A 27,416-nucleotide genomic window follows, 5' to 3' on the forward strand; every position below is an offset into this window, starting at 1 on the left:
ATGTTTCTCTGTTCTAGATACTTCCAATAAACTGGTAGATGATCTAGAGGCCTGATCACATTAGGCGCTTCTTGTCTTTTTTTTTTTTAAAGCAAGACTACTTCATGAATGATGGTGTGTTCTGTAACAGGAGACACATCATGTCTGGTTCTATTTTTTGTCTAAATCAGCAGTTACTCATGTTCATTGCTTGGCTCCATTCATTTCTTAAGGTTCGTTAAATGGTGATATTCTAATTGTATCATTCCCTTTTCAGTGGTCAGCAGTAACATTCCCCTAAAGCGGTGTTTTCTCATATCTATTGTTTTGCTACCATCTTATATGAAAGGCGGGATAAATCCTTTGTTTCTTTTAGTAGAAGTCTTGTTGCTAGTGATGTTCAATGCTGTGCTACTAGGCTGGTCACTATTTCTGTGAGTTCAAAGGACAGAAACAGAATGACTAAACATACCTACAGATATTAAAAAACAAAAACCTGAGTCCATACAAAGACTTCCTATTTAAACTAAGATCAAAGAGTTTTTATTCAATCTCTTCTATTTTATATATACATACACTGGTTCCAGGTTCCCAAGGCAATGGGGAAAACAAAATTAGAATATTGTACAATTGCACCTTTGCTTTATCTTGCGTTACAAGCACAGGTCTTGAAATAACAATACCAAGGTTGTTACACAACTATTTTTTTTCAGTTGTGTCTTTAAGGTACAGCCTACTAGGGAAGAAGAGTCACTAGGATGTTTGGTTATACCACTGACTGGATATATATTTCGGTTTATTTAAATTTATTTAAATTTTAGAGACTACTCTTTCAAACTGTTTTATGATCATGTTATACGTATAATCAGTAATATTCAAACCAGCTCTACTGAAGGAACTTTTTCTTAACTTAGGAACTCTTTATATAGGTTTAATGTAAGTTAAAACTAAAGCAACAGGAATTACAGAGTCTATTCATATTCCTATTCACTGCATCCTAGTCCTTCACTCTCCTTACAGGTAACTGTCAAAAAAATTTTTTTTTATAGTTTGTCTTTTCATGTTTTTCAAATACAAATAGATCCAAAATGGATAAATAAATATAAATAGATTCAGATATAAATGGGTATCACCAACCTATCCTGAGGATGATTATGTGGCAATATACAGAACTTCATAAAGCAATATTTTTCATTTATTTTTATAGATGGATAGTACTCTATCATGTGAATGTGCCAAAATTTATTCAACCAGTTCTTTTCAATAGTTTTAGACTGAAGATCAACTTGTTTGGTTTCAATGCTCTCACGTATAATTTTATGTTACATTCATATATACCCAGGTTTTTTACCTAAGTGTTAGTCACTTAGTCATGTCTGACTCTTTGCAACCCTACGGACTGTAGCCCTCTGTGGGATTCTCCATGCAAGAATACTGGAGTGGGTAGCCATTCTCTTCTCCAAGGGATCTTCCAGACCCAGGGAATGAACTCATGTCTCCTGCCTTGCAGGTGGATCCTCTGCCATCTGAGTTATGAGGAAAGCCTTTCATATGTGGTATATTTTATTTGCTTTCTTTTTATATTTTATTTGCTTTCTTTTTATATTTTATTTTTTGGCATTCAGGAAATTTGTACTTTTGTTTTAATGGTTACCTCTATGTGAAGAACTTTATGTAATCCCTGTTTCTTATTTTTTGTCATTTTCTATTGGTTAGCTACTGTAAGCAATATCAAATTAACTCATTACTTCATCTTCTTCTCTCCCCGGATCTGAAATAATATCCTTTAACTCCGAGTTAACCATCAGGCCGTCAGCAGTTTATTCTGTTTACATGTTCTCCCCATCTCCTTCCTCCATATTTTAATAGTTGTGATGAATGTTCATGGTAAGATACACAGCCTTTACATACTATCTTCACTCTCTCCTTCATGAATATTTTTTCGTGTTAGTTTTACGAGTTAAAAATATACATAATGCTCATCACCAGTCTTTATATTTGTATCTCCCCAGTCATTGTGGTTCTCTAAAGTTCTTTACCTAGTATAGGGACTGGCAAACTACAAACCATGGGCCAAATGAGATTAGTGGCCTGTTCTAATGTGGCCTTTGAACTAAGAATGGTTTTTGCATTTTGAAAGGAAAGGGTTGTAAACAAAATACCCCAAAGACAGATGACAAAGACAGCAATAGAAAACCTTTGATGAGTACTACTCTTGTAAAGCCCTAGGGAAGGGAACAATATTCTCAGAGTTTTATATTTCGTAAGATTGTGTTTCTTATATTTGCAAGTCAGTCTGCATGTGCACTCAGTCACTCAGTCGTGTTTGACTCTTTGCGACCCCATGGACTGTAGCCCGCCAGGCTCCTCTCTGTCCACTGAATTTTCCAGGCAAGAAGACTGGAATGGGTTGCCATTTCCTACTCCAGGGGATCTTCCCGATCCAGGGATAGAACTTGTGTCTCTGGCACTGGCAGGCAGATTCTTTACCACTGAGCTAGGAGGGAAGCCCTCAAGGCAGTTTGGTGGGATATAAAATCCTTGGTGATGGAGTCGGTGATAGACAGGGAAGTCTGGTGTGCTGCAGTCCATGGGGTCACAAAGATTCGGACACGACTGAGTGACTGAACTGAACTGACTGAAAATTCTTGCCTCACATTTGCTTTCCTAGAGTATCTTAAAAATGTTATTTCACTTTACTGTGGCATAAAACACTGCCAAAAAGCCTGTTGACAATTTTATTTTCTTTACTTAAAAGTGACCTGGTCTTTTTGCCTGAGTACCCTTCAAGTCTTTTTTTCTCTAGTTTGTAACTCTGCAATTTCACTGGAGTTTGTGTTGGTACTTGTTGTCCTGGGTTGAGTTTTCAAAGGCATACAACATATGCTCTTTCAACATGTAGTTTCAAATCTTTTCCTTCATAATTTAGGAAAGTTTCTTTGAAGCACAGCTTTTAGCATCTTTCTTCTTTGGGGGGATTCCTAATTTATATATTAGGAATGGATTATGTTGGATTTCTGTCTACACACACTATATAGTCACTTTCTAGTGAACCTTTTTTCTTTTATTTCTTTTTGCTTTCAAGCTTTTCTTCCTTTTCACTTTCTGTTTTTCTTAAGGAATTATATCTGTTTATTTACTAAATATTTTATCTTTGTGGATGAAGTGAAGTAGCTTAGTCATGTCTGACTCTTTGCAACCCTGTGGACTGTAGACCACCAGGCTCCTCTGTCCATGGGATTCTCCAGGCAAGAGTACTGAGTGGGTTGCCATTTCCTTCTCCAGGGGATCTTCCCAACCCAGGGTTTGAACCCAGGTTTCCCGCATTGCAGGCAGACGCTTTAACCTCTGAGCCACGAGGGAAGCCCATCTTTGTGGACAGTCTATACTTCTGAAAATTTTTATTTCTAATTTTATTTAGAAATAAAATTTGTCCATTTGAGTTTTTATAATCCTGATTTATGTTGTTCTGTTCTATCATTTTCTTAGTTTCTTTTAAGTTGTTCTGAAAAGTTATTTAACAGTTTTAATCTATTTTGTGGGTATATCTCATGATCATATTGTCGATACAGGAGTTATTCTTCTTATTCTCTTCTTTCTTTACACTGGATTTGACTGTGACTTCTCTCTTTTGCTCATTTGTAATAAAGTTAGTTTTCCTGTCTTTCTTCACCTTTCTGTGAAGTATCCATAAACATGGCCATGCACCTTCTAGAATCTCCTGGCTCTCTTTCCCAATCCTATATTTATCTGAACTTTTTCTTTTTCCTTTGCTTATAATCCCTGATCTCCTCTGGGGGCTCCATTTCTGGTAGCTTCGCCTCACTGTGGGGCTTGGTCCCAGAAGAGAGCTTCAGCCATTTAGTTTTATGAGCTGACAGGGCCCAGAGGCTGGAACCCCTTCAGCTCTTATAGCAGACCCCTAACACTGAACTCTGGGTTACAGTGTGCAAACCCCTTCCAGTTTCAGGTGCTGGCCCGTGAACTTCCCAGTGAATCCCTCTGTCTCCTTCTCAGCTGGCCCCTTGGCTGTCTCATCCTTCTAGCTCCTCTCACACTGACACTGCATGGATCTTGTAGCTCTAGGAAGTTTTTACCCACCCTCCAGTATTTTGGGTTTCATGTGGCTACACTGTCACCTAGTTTTGTTGTAAATGTTGTGTTTGTTGATGCATTCTATTTGTTGTTTTCATGGGGAAATTTCAAAAAAATGAAAAAACTTTGCAGCTGGATCCACATTCCCAGGAATTCTGCTCACACAGCTTATATGCCTAAGCACTGTATATACTCTTAATTAAAAGCCCTTCCACTCTGTAAGACTCAGATGAAAACCACTAAAACCTTTTATGATGTCTTCTCAGAGCAGCCTTTTATCTGTAGCATTCTATAAAATATAAGCTGATACTTATCCTATCTATAAACATGTACATCACTGTGATATCTACAAATGTTTATCTCAAATCATTAAAGAAGGATCAGCATCATCATTTTGTATTTCCTAACAAGCCTTGTCACACACTCAGGCCTACTACTGTCGTGTAACTCCAGGGTACACCAAGCACACTGTATCTGAGGTTTCCAGGGACATGTTCCGGGGACATGGTTCACACAGAATACAAAGAGAGTGGAGTTCCCTGTAATTCCTGTGCATTGCAGGAAAGCACATCTCCTCCTATTACCCAGTGTATCTCCACAGAACTAATGGAACCAGAGAATACCAATGTTAAAGAAGTCACACATAAAAAATCTACTTTAAGGCATAATACTTGGGCAATTTTGCCCAAGACCACAGCAAATTAAAGATAAAAAACCAGAACACAGGTCTTCTAACTTTGAAAGAAATGGGAACCCACTCCAGTACTCTTGCTTGGAAAATTCCATGGACAAAGAAGCCTGGAAGACTACAGTCCATGGGTCCCAAAGAGCCTGATACACACACACACACACACTTCTAATTTTCAGGCTGTTACTCTATCCAAAACTTTTCTAGATCACTCATCAATATGCATTTGTTCAAAATGATTCTAAATATGGTCCTGATAATCCCCTTTCCAGCTACTAAACCCTGCCAGGCTCACAGAGGCTCTTGTCTCAAGCCCTCTACATTCACTGCTCCATCTTCCTGGAACACACTGCCTCTACATGACTCACTGCTGCTCCTTCCTTGGGCTGTGCGCAAACATCACCTTCCCAATGAGGCAAACCCTCCACTGACCACCCATTACTACACTGCTGCCTTCCTTTGGCCTGCGCTCCCAATCCCTTTGCGCTGCTTTACTTTCCCAGGGGAACTTCTTACATTCCATTCACTTGTTCATTTGTCACCTGTGCATACAATCATTACATCTCTCCTCATTAGAATGCAGGCTTCATGGTGGCAGAAATTTTTTTCACTGATGTCTTCACAGAACAGAGAAAAAAGTGGCTGAGAAGATACCAGTTGCTCACTACTTTTTGGATGAAAGAATAAGGAATTTCAAATACCACATGGAGTTTTTTTATGCATGTACTACTCTTTTGTAAGTAGTATTACTGTTAACCAAGATAATATTATTAATTATATGGAGATCAAATTTCAAATTGCCCACATCCATTGGATCATAGAAAAAGGGAATTCCAGAAAAACGTCTACTTCAGCTTCACTGACTATGCTAAAGTCTTTGACTGTATGAATCCCAACAAACTGTGGAAAATTCTTAAAGAGGTGGGAATACCAGACTACCTTACCTGTCTCCAGAGAAACCTGTATGCAGGTCAAGAAGCAACAGTTAGAACTGGACATGGAAAAATGGACTGGTTCCAAATTGGGAAAGGAATATATCAAGGCTGTATATTGTCATCCTGCTATTTAACTTATATGCAGAGTACATCATGTGAAATGCTGGGCTGAATGAATCACAAGCTGGAATTAAGACTGTCGGGAGAAATATCAACAACCTCAGATATGATGATACTACTCTAATGGCAGAAAGCAAAGACGAATTAAAGAACCTCTTGATGAGGGTGAAAAAGTTGGCTTAAAATTCAACATTCAAAAAACGAAGATTATAGCATTCAGTCCCATCATTTCATGGCAAATAGATGGGGAAAAAATGGAACAGTGACAGATTTTATTTTCTTGGGCTCCAAAATCACTGCGGATGGTGACTGCAGCCATAAAATTAAAAGACGCTTGCTCCTTGGAAGGAAAGCAATGACAAACCTAGACAGCATATTAAAAAGTAGAGATATACGGACTTTGCTGACAAAGGTCTGTATAGACAAAGCTATGGTTTTTCCAGTAGTCATGTATGGATGTGAGCGCTGGACCATAAAGAAGGCTGAGCGCTGAAGAATTGATGCTTTCAAATTGTGGTATTGGAGAAGACTCTCACAACAAGGAGATTATACCAGTCAATCCTAAAGGAAATTAACCCTGAATATTTTTTGGAAGGACTGATGCTGAAACTCCAACACTCTGGCCACCTGATAAAAAGAGCTGACACACTGGCAAAGACCCTGAAGATGGGAAAAATTGAGGACAGGAGGAGAAAGAGTGACAGAGAATGAGATGATTGGATAGCATCACCGACTCAATGGAAATTAAGTTTGGACGAACTCTGGAAGATAGTGAAGGACAGGGAAGCCTGGCGTGCTGCAGTTCAAGGGATCACAAAGAGTCAGACACAACTTAGTGACTGAACAACAGCAACAGTGGAGCATTCACAACAGGTATGGGGAATTTAGGACTTAGGCATTTGAGTCTAATCTCTTACTTGGTATTTTATATGATCTCAAATTTGTATTTTGACTGAGGTCACAAGCAGACTATTGTGTTGCTCTAAAATATATATTTTTCTTTAATGTACAATGCTTACTGATCAACTTTGTGACTGAATTAATGACAAACTTTTTTAGGGTCATGTTCTAAGCCTAACAGCATTTTGTGCTCAACCTACAGTTTTTCCATCAGCCCACACTCCAGGATTTACAGTTTGTTCCATTAAAAAGAGCTCAATGACCCTCACCTATTTTCACATCAAAAACAGTATTCATTAAACCCCGAGGTTAATGAATGGACAAAATCTTACTGTACTGACTTCTCATGATGTCAGTGGGATCTTTAAAGTTTAGAATGACAATGGCTCCATCTTTAAAGCTGCTATAACTCAAGGGGTGTTGAAAGCTCTAGGAATAGAATATCATACTGTTCCTGAAGACCCCAATCTCCAGAAAAAGTTGAAAAGGCTAATGACATTATTAAAAGACAACCATGTAAGCATCACTTTCACTTTCTTCCTTTCATTTTCACTTTCTTACTTTGTTTTCTTCCCTTGTGGCTCAGAGGGTAAAGCGTCTGCCTGCAATGTGGGAGACCTGGGTTCGATCCCTGGGTTGGGAAGATCCCCTGGAAAAGGATGGCAACCCACTCCAGTACTCTCGCCTGGAAAATCCCACGGATGGAGAAGCCTGGTAGGCTACAGTCCATGGGGTCGCAGAGTTGGACATGACTGAGCGACTTCACTTTCTTTCTTTTCTAAGCCTAAAAACGTACTAAATTTTTAATCAGTTTTGACTTTCTTATGTAGATGTATCATACTGGTCATTGAATTGAAATTCAAGTAAGAATAACTTGTTTCATTACTAGCAGAGCTTTAGCTCATTATCCAATTCCAAGTGAGAGTTAGACCCAAATGCATAAAAATAAATAACCATGCATGCCTGCCCCGTTTATTATTAAACAAACATGATAAATAACTTCAGTTTTGAGGACTGAAACTTAGTTCTTATAAGTTCATTTTCCAAAAACAACTACTTTGTTGTATTAGCAAATCAAGAAAACCAATATACTCCAAGCATGGAATAGCCTCTAACAATTGTCAAAGCGCAAATTAACTTGTCTTCTGCTTCCCAAAGCATATCACTTCTCATGACTGAGATCTTCAAACTCACATCTTGGAAACTCAAATAATTTATGAATAAGCTGAGAAACAATTTAGGCTTAACTTTCTCTAGTGTTCACTGAATCTTCTAATAATACCTGAAGCTTAGATAAATTCTGATGATTTCATGTTCATTTTTGGATTTATAAGGTAATACTCAAATATTCTTGTAAAGATTTCTTAAGAATTCCTCAGAAAGCCATGAAATTTCCAACAAAACAAGCAGAGCTAAATTCTCAATACAATTTTTTTTTTCTCAGAAATTAAATCCACTAAGGAAAGAGTTGAGTTTCCACTCATACAGTGAGTAAGATTACTAGTTTTTGGGGGTCTTATTTGGAGAAACTATAATAAAGTGCCATTTATAAAATATTTGCAGCTTTGACTATAATCAACTGTAATAATAAGATACCAGCTCAAAAATTCTTTTCATTTAAACCTCTTTTGTAATACTGCTTTTTAATAACCCTCATAATAGCCGAATTAAAGGACCCCAACAGAAATCATTCATCCCACATAAAACAAACATTGCCTTTTCTTCTTAGCTTTGTTTTACAGGCTACATTATTTCCAGATGACGCTTGAGGGGACTATGGTTTCAAGAATTAGATGCTTAAATAGACAGCTGCTTTCTATTTGCCATGTAAATCAAGGATATATCAAAGAAAATTCCAAATAGTAGACTTCTTTTCTTCCTATTAGGAACTATGAACTCGGGCAGAAAGGGAGAAAAGAAAGGGAAAAACAATAAATAGTTGAGCAAAGAGAAAATTAAAATAATAATTTCTAACAAAGAAAGTTTGAAGAATCTTAGGAAAAGATGATTTTATATTAGCTCTGTACAGCAGCAGGTAAGAATATTTTCACTCCAGTAGGAGGGGGAAGAAGGAAACTGTGCTCACTGGTTTTCACAAATTTATCACACATTGCTACTGAATTTAATATGCATGGGTTATTTTTTCTGTATTCTTTAAACTTCTCTTAGAAAGTTAATTAATCATTGCCAGATTTCAATGCAAACATCCGTTTATAAGGCAGTAGAGGGAACATAAAAGTTATTTAAGTACTTTTCATGATAATTTAAAAAAATCCTTAAAAAGGATATTTTACCGTATTCTATACGAAGGGACAGGACAAATTTCCTCTCTAGGAATAAAGGGCAGTAGTCTTTATTTCAATTCAGGTGTGCTTAAGAGTGAAGGAATTTATTTTTCTCTTTTAAGCAAGAGGGGATTTCTCCAACTCAAATTGTCTTTAGAAGCATTCTCAGAACATTTCTGAAACTCCCAGTTCAGAAATGCATCAAAACCAAATTATAACACAACCAAGAAAATCAGTCTGATTATGTTAAAGTCCTGGTTTTTAATTAGGAAGAAAAAGTGGCAGGGGTGGGTGTGGAGCTTGCTCATTTGCTAGAGGCCTCATTTATTTGATTTTTAAAATCAATTGTTCTAAAGAAGAAACTTTTTGGGACTTAATCCGTGTGGGGCTTGGAATTTACTTACGTTCAGAGCAGTTGTAGGGAAGGTAGTAAGATTTGTAACCTTATTCACAATGTTTGATTCTTGTTTTTTACATTGGTATTGACATTATGAAAGTAACGATTAAGATCTTGATTAAAATTTCATGATCCTCCTTGGAGAACTGATTGATTTTAGGGCTGAAGCAGAGGAGATATGAGATGAGTTGGAGCACTGTGAAGGTTGCAAAAAAAAAAGGTTGATGCATATTCAAAGGGTAGTGGACAAAACCTGAAATGGCTAAAGTTGGAATAACCTGAATAACAAAATAACAACAGTCCTGGATGATAAGAAAATAAGTATCCAGGAGCTTATACTGATAGAAATAAATAACTGCACAGGCAAGAACTTTGGGGAGAGGTGACAACTCTTCCTTGCAGAATTCCATTTATAAATGTAGAGGGAATGAGACAAATAGAAAATCATTCCAAACTCAGTAAAATAATGATGCAGACAAGATTGATCAATGGATGCTAGGATTTGTGGGAAAATGTTTAGGAAAAAACTGAATACTGGCATTGTCTCTAAGTATCTTCCCCATATACTCTTCCAATATAGTAGAAATATGTAATAATCTAATAAAATATTTCCAGTATAGTGAAAATAACTACTATATAAAAGCATACAGGAATTACAAAGGGAAAATTAGCAAGTTTATAGCAGAGAATATTGGCAGACATCATCCTAGTGATGTGATCAAGTGAAAACATCACCAGTGCGTGTGTGCTAAGTCGCTTCAGTCATGTCTGACTCTCTGCGACCCTACAGACCGTAGCTTGTCAGGCTCCTCTGTCCATGGGATTCTCCGGGCAAGAATATTGGAATAGGTGCCGTTTCCTTCTCCAGGGGATCTTTTCAACCCAGAGAATGAAGTCACCGCTCTTACATCCCCTGCATTGGCAGGTGAGTTCTTTACCACTAGTGCCACCTGGGAAACCCAAACATCACCAGTAATATAGACCAACCCCATGTATTCTCTGGAATGATGCTCTGAGAAGGGCATATCACTTCTGTAGTTATCTTTTCCAACAATGCATAACATCAATCTAATCATGAGAAAATGCCAGACAAACCCAAATTGAGGGACATTCTGCAAAATAAATGATTAGTACTCTTCTAAAGTGTATGACACCACCCTTATGGCAGAAAGTGAAGAGGAACTAAAAAGCCTCTTGATGAAAGTGAAAGAGGAGAGTGAAAAAGTTGGCTTAAAGCTCAACATTCAGAAAACGAAGATCACGGCATCTGGTCCCATCACTTCATGGCAAATAGATGGGGAAACAGTGGGAACAGTGTCAGACGTTATTTTTTGGGGCTCCAAAATCACTGCAGATGGTGACTGCAGCCATGAGATTAAAAGACGCTTAGTCCTTGGAAGAAAAGTTATGACCAACCTAGATAGCATATTCAAAAGCAGAGACATGACTTTGCCAACAAAGGTCCGTCTAGTCAAGGCTATGGTTTTTCCAGTGGTCATGTATAGAGTTGGATTGTGAAGAAGGCTGAGTGCCAAAGAATTGATGCTTTTGAACTGTGGTGTTGGAGAAGACTCTTGAGAGTCCCTTGGACTGCCAGGAGATCCAACCAGTCCATTCTGAAGGAGATCAGCCCTGGGATTTCTGTGGAGGGAATGATGCTAAAGCTGAAACTCCAGTACTTTGGCCACCTCATGCGAAGAGCTGACTCATTGGAAAAGACTCTGATGCTGGGAGGGATTGGGGGCAGGAGGAGAACTGGACGACAAAGGATGAGATGGCTGGGTGGCATCACCAACTCGATGCACATGAGTTTGAGTGAACTCTGGGAGTTGGTGATGGACAGGGAGGCCTGGTGTGCTGTAATTCATGGGGTCGCAAAGAGTCAGACACGACTGAGTGACTGAACTGAACTGAAAGTGTCAACGGTCATGATATCCAAGGAAAGACTAAGGAAACATGACAACAAAATGCAATGTAGGATCCTGGACTAGATACCAGAAAAGAATAAGGGCAATAGTGTTAAAACTGGTAAAATTCAAATGAGGTATGTGTTTTAGTTAACAGTATTGTACCAAGGTTAATTTCTTAGTTTTGAAAAATGTTCTATGGTTACGTAAGATATTTACAAAGGGGAAAGCTGGTGAAGGCTATATGGAAATGGGGAACACATATACACCCATGGCCGATTCACATGAATGTACGGCAAAAACCACAATATTATAAAGTAATTAGCCTCCAATTAAAATAAAAAAAGTAAAATCCTTTGTAAGTCTAAAATTATATGAAAATAATAAAGAAAGAAAGGACTGAGGGAGGGAAAAAGGAGAGAAGGGAGGGGCAAATAAGTCATAAACATGACAAAAACGTAAAGATCTTTATCTAAAAAGAAAAGTATAAGGTATTAAGTTCTATTTTTCCTTCTTTTCAGTCTAACTCCCCATAGGTAACCACTATTTAATATTTTCTTATGCATTATTCCATAAAAATTAAATGCATACTTTCAATCATACATGTACATGTAACCTATATACTACAAAGTATGGTTTTCTGTTTTTTTCTACCAAATAAAGTGTTATGGATATCTTTTCATATAAATCTATATGGATTGAATTTGTTTTAAAAAATGTCTGAAAAATACTGCATTGGATAAACTTAAACTTTAATCAGTTCCCTAAAGATAGATTTTTTCCCCTTATTTCCATATTTTTGATCTTAAACCAGGACGAAAAATATGGCACTAACAGTAAAGAATCCACCTGCAATGCAGAAGACATAAAAGATGCAGGTTCAATCCCAGGAAGATTCTCTGGAGGAGGAAATGGCAACCCACTGCAATATTCTTAACTGGAAAATTCCATGAACAGAGGAACCTGGCAGTCCATGGGGTTGCAAAGACACATGACCGACTGAACACACTTGTGTAAATATTAACTTTTTCAGAGTATAAAATTAATTTTCTGAATCCACTCTCATGCCACAATGCCAGCCAAGCTGCTATCTATATGTTATTACACTCAGCAAACAGTTATTTTCTTTCCACGGTGCTCCAAGTACTACTTTTTTAAACGGCTTCATTGAGATAACACCCACAACCATGCGCACGTACGAGTGCACGGGCGTGCAGTCATGCCCACCTCTCTGTGACCCCATGGGTAGCAGCCCGTCAGGCTCCTCTGTCCATGGGATTTCCCAGGCAAGAATACTGGAGTGGGTTGCCATTTCCTCCTCTGGGGGATCTTCCCAACCCAGGGATCGAACCCGTGTCTCCTGTATCAGCAGGCAGATTCTTTACCACCGAGCCACCTGTGAAGCCTTCACAACCATGTACTTTGTTAATTTAAATGTACAATTTAACAGTTGTTAGTACATTCAGAATTGTGCAACCATCACCACAATCTAATTTTCAAACATTTTTATCATCCCTGAAAGAAACCCTGAACCATCAGCAGTCACTGGCCATCCTGCATCAGATCATGGATTTTTTCCAATAAATATAGTCGGCTCTCCACAGTCTCAGGTTTTACTTCTGTGGATTTAACCAGCCTTGGATAGAAATTTCTATCCGTGGTTGGGTAAATCTGAGGATATATATGGAGGGCTGACTGTACTATACCACTTTATATAAGGGACATGAGCATCCTTGGATCTTGGTATATGTGAGGGCTCTTAAAACCAATCCCCCCCAGACATTGAGAGACAACATTTACTACGTTTCTTCCTATATGTGCAGCTTATGATAAAGTTTGACTCATGAATTAGGTACTAGAAGAGAATATCCAAATTGCTAGCATCACTACTCTTGTACTTTAGGGTCATTAAGCAAAAGAAGGGTTATTTAAACACATGCACTGCTCTCCTGCAACAGGCAGCTGATAATCTGGATGGCTACTATGTGACTAATGGTCGGGATATGCTGGACAAAGGGATGATTCATGTCCCAGGCAGGATGGAGCTGGACATCGAGAGATGTCATCATGCTTCTCAGAATGGTGTGAAACGTAAAACTATCAACTGCTTATTTCTGGAATTCTCCATTTAATATTTTTGGACTGCAGTTGACTGTGGGTAAATGAAACCTTGGAAAGCAAAATTGGGGCTAAGAGGGGGATGACTGTACTTGCTTAGCAAGTTGATGATAAACCCTTAGTTACTATTTCTACATCTGGGGATTTTTCTGACCTGGCTCCTTACTATTTTTGGCCAGGGTCTTTTTGGCTTGTGCCTTTGCATTTATGTTTGGAATGAGGTGGGAAAGTGGATCCTATGAAAAGGTTAAAAATTTCTTTGATGATCACATGGCAATATAATTTGTTTCCTTAAGATTCCACCTAGAATAAACTAGTCATCTCAACTAGTTGCCAAGATAATCGTTAGAAATTAGGGAAACAATGTTTACATGTAATTGTGACAACAGTCCTAATTAAAAGCTACAGTTACATTTAAAAAGCAGCTACAATTCATTTATTATTTTTGTTTCACTGCCTATATTCAGGTTGTGTTTTATACGACCAAAGTTATTTTAGAGGTTTATTCTTTTCTTTTTTTCTTTTTTGGCTGAGTGTTGAAGCAAGTTGGATCTTAGTTCCCTGACTGGGGATGGACCTGTACCCCCAGCAGTGGAAGTGCAGAGTCTTAACCACTGGACTGCCAGAGAAGTCCCTAGGGGTTAATTCTTATGAAAATAGTGTTGAAAGATTCTTCTCTAACAATTCTCTCATGTCTTTTTAGTCGCTGAATTACATTTTATGAAACTCTGACATAAAGACACCCAGAGTCAGCCAAGCCAACTGAATGTCACCAGCCTTCCCAAATGCCTCAATCACTCTCTGCCCAGCTATCACTGCAGTGAGCATTCTCTCTCCCCACGGAGAGCTCAACTGCAATTTTTGTTTTATTTTCCCTTAAGCAGTCAGGGCATTTCCTCATTATCTAGAAGCTGGCTGAAGGTTTCAGGTTTCCCCTGAGAGGTTCAGACAAAATGTCTGTACTAAAGTACTCATGTTAATGTTTTCATAACATGCTATTTGTTTTCTATGCTGTTACTCAATTGACTGGTGAATTATACAGTATAATGACAATAAACTTTTCTTAATAAACTCAGAAATCTCTAGGTAGTCTGAAAGTACTCTATGTACTCCAGTGAGAAGAAAAACAAATCCTTATTTTTATGCACGTATTCAAACTCTCTGCTAATATAGTTCTCTCGGTCCTGGTGTAGAAAGTATACATCTGGGAATTCACTGCTGCATTAAGGCCCTTTCATTTTCCTTTTCCGTCTTTTACAAACAAGTGTTCTAATGCATTCATTGAGGACACAGAATTTTATGTGGTTGTTGGCAAAGACACTTAACAAGTGAAATTTCTGGGGAAGAAAAAGGGAACATAATTTATTCATCCAATTAATGGCCAAGTTAAAAGAGAACGATAATGAGAACATGATTTCAAAAGTTCACGCTCTCATACATAGTGTTTTGAGCAATGAGAATGACCAATAAAACATGAGTTGTCACTAAGAAGAACTACCACAGCACTTACTTTTGAGGTTGCTACTGTTTTCTTTAGTCACCTTTCAGTCTAGTGGCAGGGGGAGTGATTCACAATCATCTGTACTACAACTGAATCAGTGTTACCCACCCTCTTCACTTAGCTCTAAGCAAAGGCAGCAAAATTCAAGTTCATAAACCTATCTGAAAAACACTGTGATTTGCAGTCTCATACATATAAATGTTAAAATAAGACTGTCAATGACAGTTTCATATGGAATTTTCCTTGTATTTCTAGAAAGCAGATGCTTCAAGAAGTTCCTTTTTATTAACACTTAGTGAAAATTTCATGCAAGAGGAAAACAAGGACTCTAAAAACTGTACAGTTCAATAGCAGACTTCATATATCCATTACGAGTTCTGCTTGTGCGTTCACTGCATAATCACCTCCATAACTGGCAAATGCTATTAAATATGACCCATTTTCTCAAAGAAAATATCAATTTTCAGGCCTCTGATTAAAGGAGAATACTATTAGGGCAACCTCAGCATACACATTCAACACATTTTGTGTGGAATGAAACAACAGGAATACTATATAAATCAAATTATACATGTATAAAAATGACAAAACACTCACAGATGAACAAAATTCATATTCTTAATAAACATAACCCTATTGCCACTCTGGCCCCAAATGTGGATTCTAAGGAGTAAGTATAAAGAATTACTTTTCTTATAACAAGTTATGACAAGAGAAGAATTAAATTAGCCATAATGCTCATTTTTTTCAAAAAGATGAGAATATTCAGCTAGCAGGAAAATTTTAAAAGATAGTGTTTTTTTTTTTAAGAGAGAAGTACTTTGGAATTTCAAACTTAATACCTTAATGGGATGACAGATCATAACATCTTTCTCACACACACACTAAATAAATAAATATAAGAGAAGAAAAACAGCGCCAGTCAGGTTGTGGCTGCACATAGCTATCTCTGTTTATCAGTGTCTGATATCCGGACTGGGTGCTGTTCCCACAGTCTCGTATCAGCACAACCATTTAGAAATGAAACAAACCACAGCAGGAAACAAGCAAAACAACTCTCTGGCTGTCTGGTACACATCACCACTTCAAACTCAGAATACAAAAATTTTCTGCTCAAGTTTCTGAATATCGACTTTAAGTTGTCCCCAGATAAACAAATAGGGAGGTTCTTATTAGAACTGGATGAACTATCTCTGTGACTCGTGACATGAAAGTTTTTCGTATTCTCATCTAAGCATGCTCCACAATATAAGACGTGTCATGGACAATGCTGCTGTCCTAAAGGAACCCACACGACAGGTTCGCCTTCTCACTCCACAGTGCTCTTCCCTGGGCTGCGTCTATTCTATTCTATCATCATCCTCTGCGGTCAGGTGGTAATAACCTCTTCATCTTTAAAAGCAGGGGGAACAAATGCCACATGTTACTGCTGTTCTCTGCTGACCACGACTGACGAGACCAGGGCAGACACCCTGGACGAGAACCCCCACAGAGCCAGTTAGATTCTCTCTCTCCCAGGACTTGAGAATTAGAGGACTCTGAACAGTCAGCAAAAGGCATGACTCTCACTAAAACACATTAAGGGTTGGGAGGGAAGTGGGGTGGGAGGAGGGGTGAAAGTTGCTATTTCAGACAGCAACTATAGAAAAGGGGCCTACGGGATGCAGCAGCAGAATAAATCTGAAGCAAAAAGAAGCAGATAACAAAACTAAATGTCCAGAAAGACAGGCTATTTTGAAGAATCCAATGGCTTTTCAATTTTAGGTTCTTGTTCTCTGAAATCCAGGTGTGTATCTTCCCCTTGAGTTTAGTGAGAAACCACTGCATACTTCTTACAAAATTCCTCCTTTCGTTTCTCTGTAATTAGTTTGGGTGGCCTTCCTGACTAAGGTAATAAGATTCCTAATTATTAACAATCATTGATTTAGGTTTGACTTTCTTCAACCACGTGTTAATAATCTTTGAAAAAACTTTTTCCCTTGATTTGAAATGTTTCTTCTTTATTTTCTATTACAGGTTTCTTAGTGGTCAAGAACAGTCAGAACTTGGGAAGAGGGGGAATTGTTATTTTTTAATTTAGCAATGAAAGGAAAAATTTTTTATTGACAAGGTAACTACTTACATAATCTGGTAGAGGAACATCACTGGAACTCAGCGAACCTCTCAAGGACTGTGTGGCTTGTTCCAGAACTTTGTTGTGTTTTTTCGACAGCAAGGAAAACAAGCTGAAAAAACAAACAAAAGCCCAATTATATTAAAAGAACTAAGTGTCTCCTTTCATAGGTTTTATATGGAATTATATAATTACACAGAATGTCAATTATTTCAAAATATACTTGTAATTGATTATTTTTTATGCCTGTGTGAACAGCAAGATTAACAATACTATTGATATAATAAATGATAAAGTGAAAAGAATGTTTAAATTCTAAGGGCTCTAAAAAATAAAAGTTTTCCAGTTTAAGACCGTATTTCAAGCACAAGAGAAACTTTCAGAAGATTACTATCATGGAAAGAACAGTGGACAGAAATTTAGAAAATCTGGGACATGAACTGACTTTAGGAGTAACTCAGAGTGCATACTCTGTTGCAAATCACTTGAGCTTGCTGTATCTCAATTTTCTCATCTTTCAAATAAGTGTATTAGATTATTTCTCTAGCATAATATAGAGTCCACGATTCTATATTATGGCTTTATATTCTTATTTCTCAAAAAGACTGACTTTCAATATTGTATTATAAGATTTTGCTTCTGGCCATGATGGATTAACTGGTACTGAATAACTTGCCTGTGTAAACAACTAAAAACTGAACAAAATATACGAAATAACTGCTTTCAGATGCTCAACAACAACTGAATACAGGATTATGATCCCTAAAATAAGAGAGATCCACAGTGTTGTGTTAGTCGCTCAGTTGTGTCTGACTCTTTAGGACCCCATGGACTGTAGCCCACCTGGCTCCTCTGCCTATGGAATTCTCTAGGCAAGAATACTGCAGAGGGTAGCCATTCCATTCTCCAGGGGATCTTACTGACACACGGACTGAACCCAGGTCTCTGCACTGCAGGTAGTTCTTTACCATCTGAGCCACTAGGGGAGCCTTTTGGGGGGCCCATGTGATTCATTACCTAGAAAGTGAGTTTCTATTCAGAGGAACATTTTAGACTGTGGCTCAGAAAGCTGGGGCCCAAGCAGTGCCCAAGAGTATTGCACTGAGAAGACAGATATGAATCTGGGGCTTCTGTGGCAGCTGGAATTTGCAGAGTAGATTGTTAGACTGGAGGGAACTGCAAGAGGGAGGTCCAAAACCTGCTTCAATGTCAATTCTTGAGTGTTTGGCTAAATACTATGCTGTGCTGTGCAAAGACAGACCTCATATGACAGTGAACCACCATTCAGGAGGCACAAACCAAACGGAGACTTTGGAAATCACCAAAGACTGGAGGTATGCTGAAGTTCCAACCTGTCAGAGTGGAGATAACACTCAGGTGAACTCTTGGAAAGATGATGTTTTAGGAGTAGTATTCTAACCAAAAGTAACAATTATTCTAAGATGGATCCTAACAGAACTAAGTGAGCTATGTTCAAAGTATAAAACAAACTTACATTAAATATAAATGGATTAAACCTCTTGGTTAAATGACAAGAGATTGTCAGACTAGGTAAAAAACTAAATGCAAAAACATGCTGTTTATAAGAGCCACACTTGTAAATTTGGAGATACAGATAAGTGAACAGTAAAATGGTTCAAAAGAGATATTGTTTAATACAAACAATAATCATAAGAAAGGTGGAATGGCTATATTAATATTAGACAAAGTAGGTTTAAGGATAAGATTATTACTAGAGATAAAGAGAGAAATTTTATAGTGATGAATTTACCAAGAAGCTGTAACAGCCATAAATGTGTATATACCAAATAACAGAGTTTCAAGTATATATAAGTATATGATCCTAATATTACATCTACTATATCTAATGAAAAAAGAATTCCTCTTTGGGCTAGACAATGGGTTAAAAATAAAGACACTTCTGACTCCATGTACTTTTCCATATAAGTATGGCTTGTAGTATCTTTTTTAAGGCCTGAAACATTACTCTAGTATTTCTTAGTGGTATCTTTCTAAATAGAATATTGATCTGAATATCAATTTAGGAAAATACCTAACTATTTCAGATGGTTTAAATGGGATAATTACTAAAAACAAGACTACTAAGTATTCTTTCCAGATTATTAACTAACATTAAAATGTTAAAAAATGAAAAAGTTTCTTAACACTTATGGGTAATGCTGGATGTGCACAAAGAAAATGTAACAAAGCCAAGAATATTCTCTAGATTCATATTCAAATACTGCCAGAAAATCTGTGAAACAATTACTGGGTGAATAAGTGTGAAATCATGTAACACTGATCAAGCACATGTTGATGAAGAGAGATTTCTGTGAAATGGAATAGTCCTGTAAAAGTTTCATGAAGGGGTTAGACTTTACATAAAGTCTCGATGAGGAAAAAACATCCATGCAAGAAGACAGAGAAGGCATTTCCAAACAGAAGGCAAAGCACAGAGGCAAAACAGGGGACAGTGAGAAGAGTGAAGAGGAAGTGTGTAAAGAAGTAGGAAAAAGACCCAATCTGTAAGGGTCTGTGCATTGTTTCTGTCATTTTATTTTTATGGGTCTTCTTTATTTGAGTTTTAGCTTTGCCTTGTTTTTTCTTTTTCCAGATTAAAAGTAAACATCATGCTTTTTCCTCACATTCACTCCCATGACCCACTGGTAACAAATGTTAGCAGTTTATTGTCTATGATTCCAGAAATGTTATATTCATCAAAGGATGTATAGGAATGAATACTGTACATATACATCCATGCTTTTTAATTCACAAAATAGGTATTGCTCTGTATCTTGTACTTTTTCCACTTAATAATACAATCTTTGATTCATTCAATAAAACATATATTGACTGTTAGTTAACTGATATCCAAGCATATGTATAAACCACATTTTGACTAATCCATTAGAAAAGTATCATTGCAAAGTTTACAATTTTTTGTATCATAAACAGCACTGCAGAAGAACACTCCTGTACATAATTTTTGGCATACCTGAGATGAGACTGACTATAGGATAAAGTCAAACTGCTGAGTAAAAGAATAATTGAACATATTACTGAACTGCAAGGTGTATATATTCTTAAAAATACAAATTATTTTTCAGGCAATGAAAATTAAGAGATAAAAATATGTTGAAATAGTGTATAAAGCACATTCACAAGGAAATGCATAAAAGGGGGAAATTAGTAAGATTCATCTAATTAGTTAGTATGTTGTTATGTTAACTCACTTCAGCTGTGTCTGACTCTTTCCAACCCTATGGACTATAGCTTGCCAGCTTCCTCTAACCACAGGATTCTCTACGCAAGAATACTGGAATGGGTTGGCATTTCCCCCTCCAGGGGATTTTCCTGACCCAGGGATCAAACCCATGTCTCTTATGTCTCCTGCATTGGCAGGCGGGCTCTTTACCACTAGTGCCACCTTGGCACCCCTCTGAAATCACAGAACTATCTACAAAAGCAGGCTTCTGCTCAGGACACTTTTGGCTACAGAAGTAGACATACAGCCAGGCACGCCAGCTCTGCACACGGCTTCAAGGCCACATTCTAAGGCCTTCAAGGCCATTATATTACATAACTAAATATACTGCTGCTGCTGCTGCTAAGTCGCTTCAGTCGTGTCTGACTCTGTGCGACCCCATAGACGGCAGCCCACCAGGTTCCCCCATCCCTGGGATTCTCCAGGCAAGAACACTGGAGTGTGTTGCCATTTCCTTCTCCAATGTATGAAAGTGAAAAGTGAAAGTGAAGTCATACTACTTAGCGAATTTTCTGAAATAAATGGAGTTTCAGAAGTTTTTTGAGATGGAATGGTCTTTGGTGGTTGATTCTAGTATATGGCATGGCAAGACTCAAACGGGCATCAAGGGGGTGCCTAAACAGAAAGCTAAAGCAGTAAACGTACCTGGAAGAAGTGAGCTTTTTGGTATTAGTAAGAGGAAAGGGGGCAAATGGAAAGCAAATGCAGAGCAGCGCATTTCATGTTTACATAATATCAGAACTATTTCATGGGTTCACAAACCTGGGATTTTCTCAGTCAGTGTTCTAAGAATGTACCCTTTAGAGGAGGACAAAAGAGGTAATCTGTGGTAGCTTTTATCATCAATTGAAGACATTTACGAAACAAGTCCTGGGAATCAAAGCAAAGAGGGTTTGATAATGTTTTCTTCAGAGAAGAAAGGCTAGTTTGTTTATTTTAAAAGAGAATACTAACAATCTGCTTTCCTTGTTAGCAGAAGACAAAACAAGGAAGGGAACTGCAATTCAAACATAAGCTCTTTCAGTTGGACACAACGGAAAATTTGACTGCTTCGGGCCTGCAGTGTTGATATGGTCCACCTCAAGAACCTGTAGCTACTGCTCCTAGCTGTTTTTAAGGTCGGTGTAGGAACAGATGATCTGAGGTCACTTCCAGTTTTCTATCGCGAATGAGAAACAGAATTCAAATTTACTCAGGCTATTATTCTTCCGCCATCTAATAGGCTTTTTTCTCAGTTCTGTTAGCTAGAGCTCTCAAAGTTTTCCTAAATTTTTTAAAAAAATTCTAATTTTGTCTTCCATTTAGCATTTTTAGGGCACTGCTGCTACTAAGTCGCTTCAGTCATGTCCGACTCTGTGCGACCCCAGAGATGACAGCCCACCAGGCTCCCCTGTCCCTGGGATCCTCCAGGCAAGAACACTGGAGTGGGTTGCCATTTCCTTCTGCAATGTATGAAAGTGAAAAGTGAAAGTGAAGTTGCTCAGTCATGTCCAACTCTTAGCAACCCCATGGACTTCAGCCCACCAGGCTCCTCTGTCCATGGGATTTTCCAAGCAAGAGTACTGGAGTAGGGTGCCATTGCCTTCTCCTTTTAGGGCACAATGACCTAAATTTATATGAGATATGATTTGCAAATTGCTGAGAAAAGTAACTTTTGCTTAAAGCTTTTGCATTCAAAATACCAGCCCCAGTTAAATGCTAGTGAGAGTAAGCAACACACATGATATTTGTATGGAAGGGGTAATTCTGATTCTGGAAATAAGTGAAACTGACTTCCAAGTGCACTGATACTCAGAATATAGCTGTCATGATAGTGAATTTAAATTAGAAAAAGGCTGGATTTTCCTTGTTGTACAAGCATGTTCATTATAAATTCGTTTAATGGTGAAAAACTAAAAGCAATAAAAATTCTGGTCAAGAATACAATGGGTAAATAAACTGTGGGATAGTCATATAATGGCACACTATGTGCCATTATATATTATACATTATATAATATATATTATTTTATATAGTATATAATATTATATTATATATTATATATAAATATAATAATATAGTATTTCTTCATATATAATTATATGACATTATATTATTAAAGGGTATCTAAACAGGATAAATCTCAAAAAAACAATGTTGTTCAATGAGCAAGGACCCTGGTAGAGAATGTGAACAAGGCAATATTATTTATTCAGTGTCTTTAGCATACAAACCAACATTATATATCTTCTACAGATAAAACTTTTGAATAAAACACACATGGAAATGATAAACATGACATTTAGGATAGTCATCATTCTCTGAGAAAGGATGGAAATGAGATCAGGGAGGAAGAAATGAGAGGTTCAGCACACTCTCAAATATTCTTTCAGTTATACTAGATATATACATACTATATATTTTTTTTTTTGGTTATACTAGATATATACATACAATACATACAACACTTTGGCCACCTGATGCAAAGAATCAATTTATTGGAAAAGACCCTGATGCTGGGAAAGATTGAGGGCAGGAGGAGAAGAGGGCCACGAAGGATAAGATGGTTGGATAACATCACCGACTCACTAGACATGAGTTTGAGCAAACTCGGGGAGATAGTGAAGAAGGACAGGGAAGCCTGGTGCACGACAGTCCATGAGGTCACAAAGAGTTGGGCACAGCTTAGTGACTAAACAACAAAACATATCGAGGGGACTTCGTTACTCTATTTTTTTGGTGTATGCCTGAAATATTACACATTTTAAAAACTAATAAAAAAGAACACACTATCCTGAAGAAAACAGAGCCCCTGCCAACAGTCAGCATTTCATAAAAGAAAGAAACATATAAACATGCATGATGAGTCCAACCTGGAATGTGCTCAGAAAACCACTGGCTGCTGCAAAGGGCTGTCATTTAGGTGCCCAGTTGGTGGCAGGAGATAAGACAGTTTAAAGACAGACTGTGGAGGGCCGCTTATAGCACATCAAAAGTCCTGGACCTTTCTATATGGAGTGAGAAGCTAATGGAAGCTAATCAGTCTTAGAAAATGAGTAAAGAGACGTGGTTCCTTGCCCCCAAGGACCTCAAGTCTAATGGAATAAGGGGAAAAATGTCTACGATATTGGAATCAGAGAACGCCACGGATCTGAGAGAGTGCTGTGGAAGTAAAGCTGAAGGCTAGGTACGTCTCCCAGAGGAAATCTATCTTGATGGTGGCCTTGAAGTTTCAGGGGTTTGCCTATGGGGAAACGTAAAGGGGAAGGGAGAGCCATTCTGAAAGGTGGAGAAGCGTACAGAAAGGCACAGAGCCGTCAGGGAAGTACCCAGAGCTTATGAGGCAAAGCTAGTGCAAGTCCACAGAGAGGGGAGTGTTAGACAGGCCAAGAGATGAATCCAGCAAGATTGGCAGGATCTGTTTAAAAAAATGCCAAGAGGTTTGCACTGTCAAGTTACTGAGACAGACAGTAACTCAATCATTTACCAAGAACTGACTACGTGTCAGGGATGAGCAAGTTGTCTGCTCTGGATACAGCTACTAGCAAAAGCCACAAGACCTCTACCTTGCCCTCTTGGAGGGCACGGTCAGGTCAAGGAGGATATGCTTGTATACAAGTGCTCCTGTCACTGGTGATGGACAGATGCGTGGGCAGAAATGGGGACAAAGATGAGGGTGTCTGACCACACCTGAATTGGGGACAGGAAATCATTTCTGGAGATGATGCCTGAGCTGAATCTTAAGGATCAATCTGAAGTTAGCCAAGCAAATCAGGCAACAGGAAAGGTAACGTGGGCAGAGAGCAGAGTATGAGAGGAAGCAGGGAAATCCGAGCATTACGGGTACAGTCAACAGTAAAGCACACATGCTCATAAAGTGTGAACACTGGCACACCACGGTATGGTCAGGGCAGGAACAGGAATAGTTCATAAAGAGCCTCTCATGTCTTAGTGAGACCTTGGACTTCATCCTGAAAGCCAGAGGTGTTTTCTGACAGCAGGATTACAAAGGTAAGTAAGAGAAAAATACAAAGCTGCTATGTTTGGTGTCCAGGTGGGAAGTGGGCAGGAAGGGTGACCAAGCCCCCTTGTTCTTCTCTGTCCTCCGTCTCTCCCTGATGCTCTCTCATCTCGAGGTGGCTGCAGAGGCCCTGTCACAGAACCCAAATACCCAACACCTGTGCAAGGAGGTACAGCTACATAACAATTATACTTGTTTGAGAAAGATTCTCGGCCCCTAGACAGGATGGGAAGGTTGGACAGGGTGGGCAAGAGAACAGGAGTGGATATAGATAATTTGGCATAACTTTCACACTGCTAAAAGTGAGAGGTGAGGAGGGCTTGAATTGAAGCAGGTATGAGCTATTTGGGGAAAAATAGGAATCCTGGATGATTCTCAGGTCTGGGAAATCTAGTGGCTGGCTGAGAATGTGACTGAACATGTCAGGGATATATGAAGAAGAGCCAAAGAGCAGGGAGAAGACCTGGGAAACAAAGAGCTGTGTCTCAAAGACAACAAGCGCAGCAGCAGACAGACTGACGGAGCTTCCTGCGCATCAGACACTGTTCACCATCAGATACCATCTGAGGTGTGTGCTATTATTCTCCAGCCTTTTTTTATTTTGAAGGGATGATGAAATTGAGGCGGGGAGTGGTTAAGGCTCATAGCTACTAAGTGGAGTCAGGAGTCAAATTCAGGCAGATGGGCTCTCATAGTGGTGTTCTTAACAGTTCTGCCATGAAACTCAGAGGTGCTCCAGAATACCCAGATGCCCACGGTTAGAAATGTCCAGATTCCAAAAACACCGTGCTCAGGAGAGACGTTAAGAAATTTAAGGGCTGTTAGCATCAGTTGACCCACTCCAGTACTCTTGCCTGGAAAATCCCAGGGATGGAGGAGCCTGGTGGGCTGCAGTCCATGGGGTTGCTAAGAGTCGGGCACAACTGAGCGACTTCACTTTCACTTTTCACTTTCATACATTGGAGAAGGAAATGGCAACCCACTCCAGTGTTCTTGCTTGGAGAATCCCAGGGACAGAGTAGCCTAGTGGGCTGACGTCTATGGGGTCGCACAGAGTTGGACATGACTGAAGCAACTTAGCAGCATCAGTTGAAATCACAAAAGTACAGGTGATCACCCAAGGATAACACATTACTAGTATAAAACAAGGACAGAATTCTGGGTAAAGCCAGTAAAGAGTATTTGATGAAAGCTCAGAGTAGAAGGAGGGGAAGAGAAGACATTTTTCTGGAAGTCAGGAGAACCATCTTAAGGGGGGAGCACTCGCCACTGTTAAAAAGTAAAGAAGGACTGAAAAAAATAGTCACCGGATTTGACACAAGGCAAGGAATCAACGGTGATGGTAAAAGAAACGTTTTTCAGTGGGGAGGAGGAGGCAGAAGCTGGCCCCCGGCGGCTGGGAGAGAAGTAGGACGTGGGGAAACAGGTGGTGCTGGGGCGAGGAGAGTGAGCGTATAAGCCTGTGGAGGAGGCAAGGCAGACAGAGGTCAGTGACTAGGAGGGGCAGTGGGGGCCCCTCCTTGACCACCGCAGACATGCCCACAAGAACCTTGCCACTGCTTACAACATGTGGTCACGGCCTCTCCATGGCCCAGTCCTGCCTCTGACACACTCACAAGGGGTGCCACCAGAGACATGAGACGGACCTCAACTCCACAGATGAGGAAACAGAGCTGGTGGTTCAGCCAAGGTCAAAGTGACACAGAGTAGCGAATACAAAAGTCCTTTATAAACCCTCCAGAGCTTTTCAAAATGCAAAGAAATACAAAGTTTATTAAAGTTATTTATTAAAGCAGAGTTATAGCTAGAAACAGTCTCCCCACGCCTAGCTTCCTGCTGTCTCCGCTGCAGACATGGATTCCTCCTCCGGGCAGCGAGCCCCTCCTCCTTTCGGCCGGTCTCAATGCTGCCTCTTCTTGGAGGCACAACTCCACACCCTCTGTGAGAGGCTGTGCTCATCCTGCCTCTGAGCCACACTCACTTCACCACTCAGTTCATGACTAAACGTAGTCTCAGGCTGCTGGATAGTTTTAATCAGCTTTATTGAGGAATGACCTCCGTATTATAAAACGGACCAATTTTAAGCAGACAATTCAAAGAGTTTTGAAAAATACAAACATCCATGTGACTCATCACCATAATCATGATAGAGACGATTCCCTCACCCCAGGAAGTTCCCTTGTGCCCCTCTGAAGTCAAGTCCCTCGTCCAATATGCACCTCACCAGACCCTACCCCAGGTAACCAGGGGCCTGTTTTCCATCACAATGGTTCTGCCCCGTCTGGATTTCAGGTGCAGAGCACTCTTTTCTGTCTGGCTTCCGTTCCCTTGCGTAACACTCTTCACACTGACCCGCACTGCTCTGTGTGCCAGCAGTCCACTCCTTCGTGCTGCTGAGTAGTCTCCACTGTATGCATGAATCTCAATTTGGGGGGATTGGGTTGTTTTCAGTTTTGAGCTATTATGAATAAAGCGGCTATAAATGCTCTGGTACAAGTTTTTATGTGAACATATGTTTTCATTTCTCTACTTAGAAGTGGGTCTGTGGCATTGTATGCCAATTGTTTTAACTCTATAAGAAACCATCAAACTTTTGTTCTACATTTTTGGTAGCAGGGAAGTGGAGGGCAGGGAAGCCTTGATATTTCAGACTTCACATTTAGCTATTTTAGTGGATGTGAAGCAGATCTCACTGTAGTTTCAGTTTGCCTTCCCCTAATGAATTTTCTTGGGCTCAACGTTTTCTCTGCTGAAGAGTCTATTCATATCTTTGGTCCATTTTTTTTTTTAAAAGTGTTTTTGTTCTTCTTGAGTTGTGAGAGTTCTTCATATATTCCAGACACAAGTCCTTTATCAGATTTTGCTTTTTTGTCAGTTTTAAAATATTCTCTCCCAGCCTTACTGAGATAATAAATGATATATGACATTGTGGAAGGTGTGCAGCATGTTGATTTGCTACAGACACACTGCAAAATGATGATTACCACAGTTTTAGCTCACATCTCCATCCCATCCCATAACTACCATTTCTTTCTTGTGGTGGGAACATTCAAGATCTACTTTCTGAGCTACTTTCAAGTATATCAGTTTGGTTCAGTTCAGTTTAGTCACTC

At 39.0% G+C, this 27,416-nt stretch overlaps 1 protein-coding gene across 9 annotated transcripts in view; it reads right to left on the reverse strand.

Moving 5' to 3' along the window:
• DYM (dymeclin) overlaps positions 1 to 27,416 on the reverse strand; it is a 400,415-nt gene that overhangs the window by 113,585 nt on the left and 259,414 nt on the right. For all 9 annotated transcript variants that reach the window (XM_061400135.1, XM_061400133.1, XM_061400128.1 and 6 more), the window contains one exon: positions 17,048 to 17,150. In XM_061400135.1, coding sequence (XP_061256119.1) covers positions 17,048 to 17,150 — 103 coding nt within the window. The remainder of the gene's footprint in view (positions 1 to 17,047; positions 17,151 to 27,416) is intronic.

The sequence above is a fragment of the Bos javanicus genome, chromosome 24, assembly GCF_032452875.1.
Source record: "Bos javanicus breed banteng chromosome 24, ARS-OSU_banteng_1.0, whole genome shotgun sequence".
NCBI lineage: Eukaryota > Metazoa > Chordata > Mammalia > Artiodactyla > Bovidae > Bos > Bos javanicus.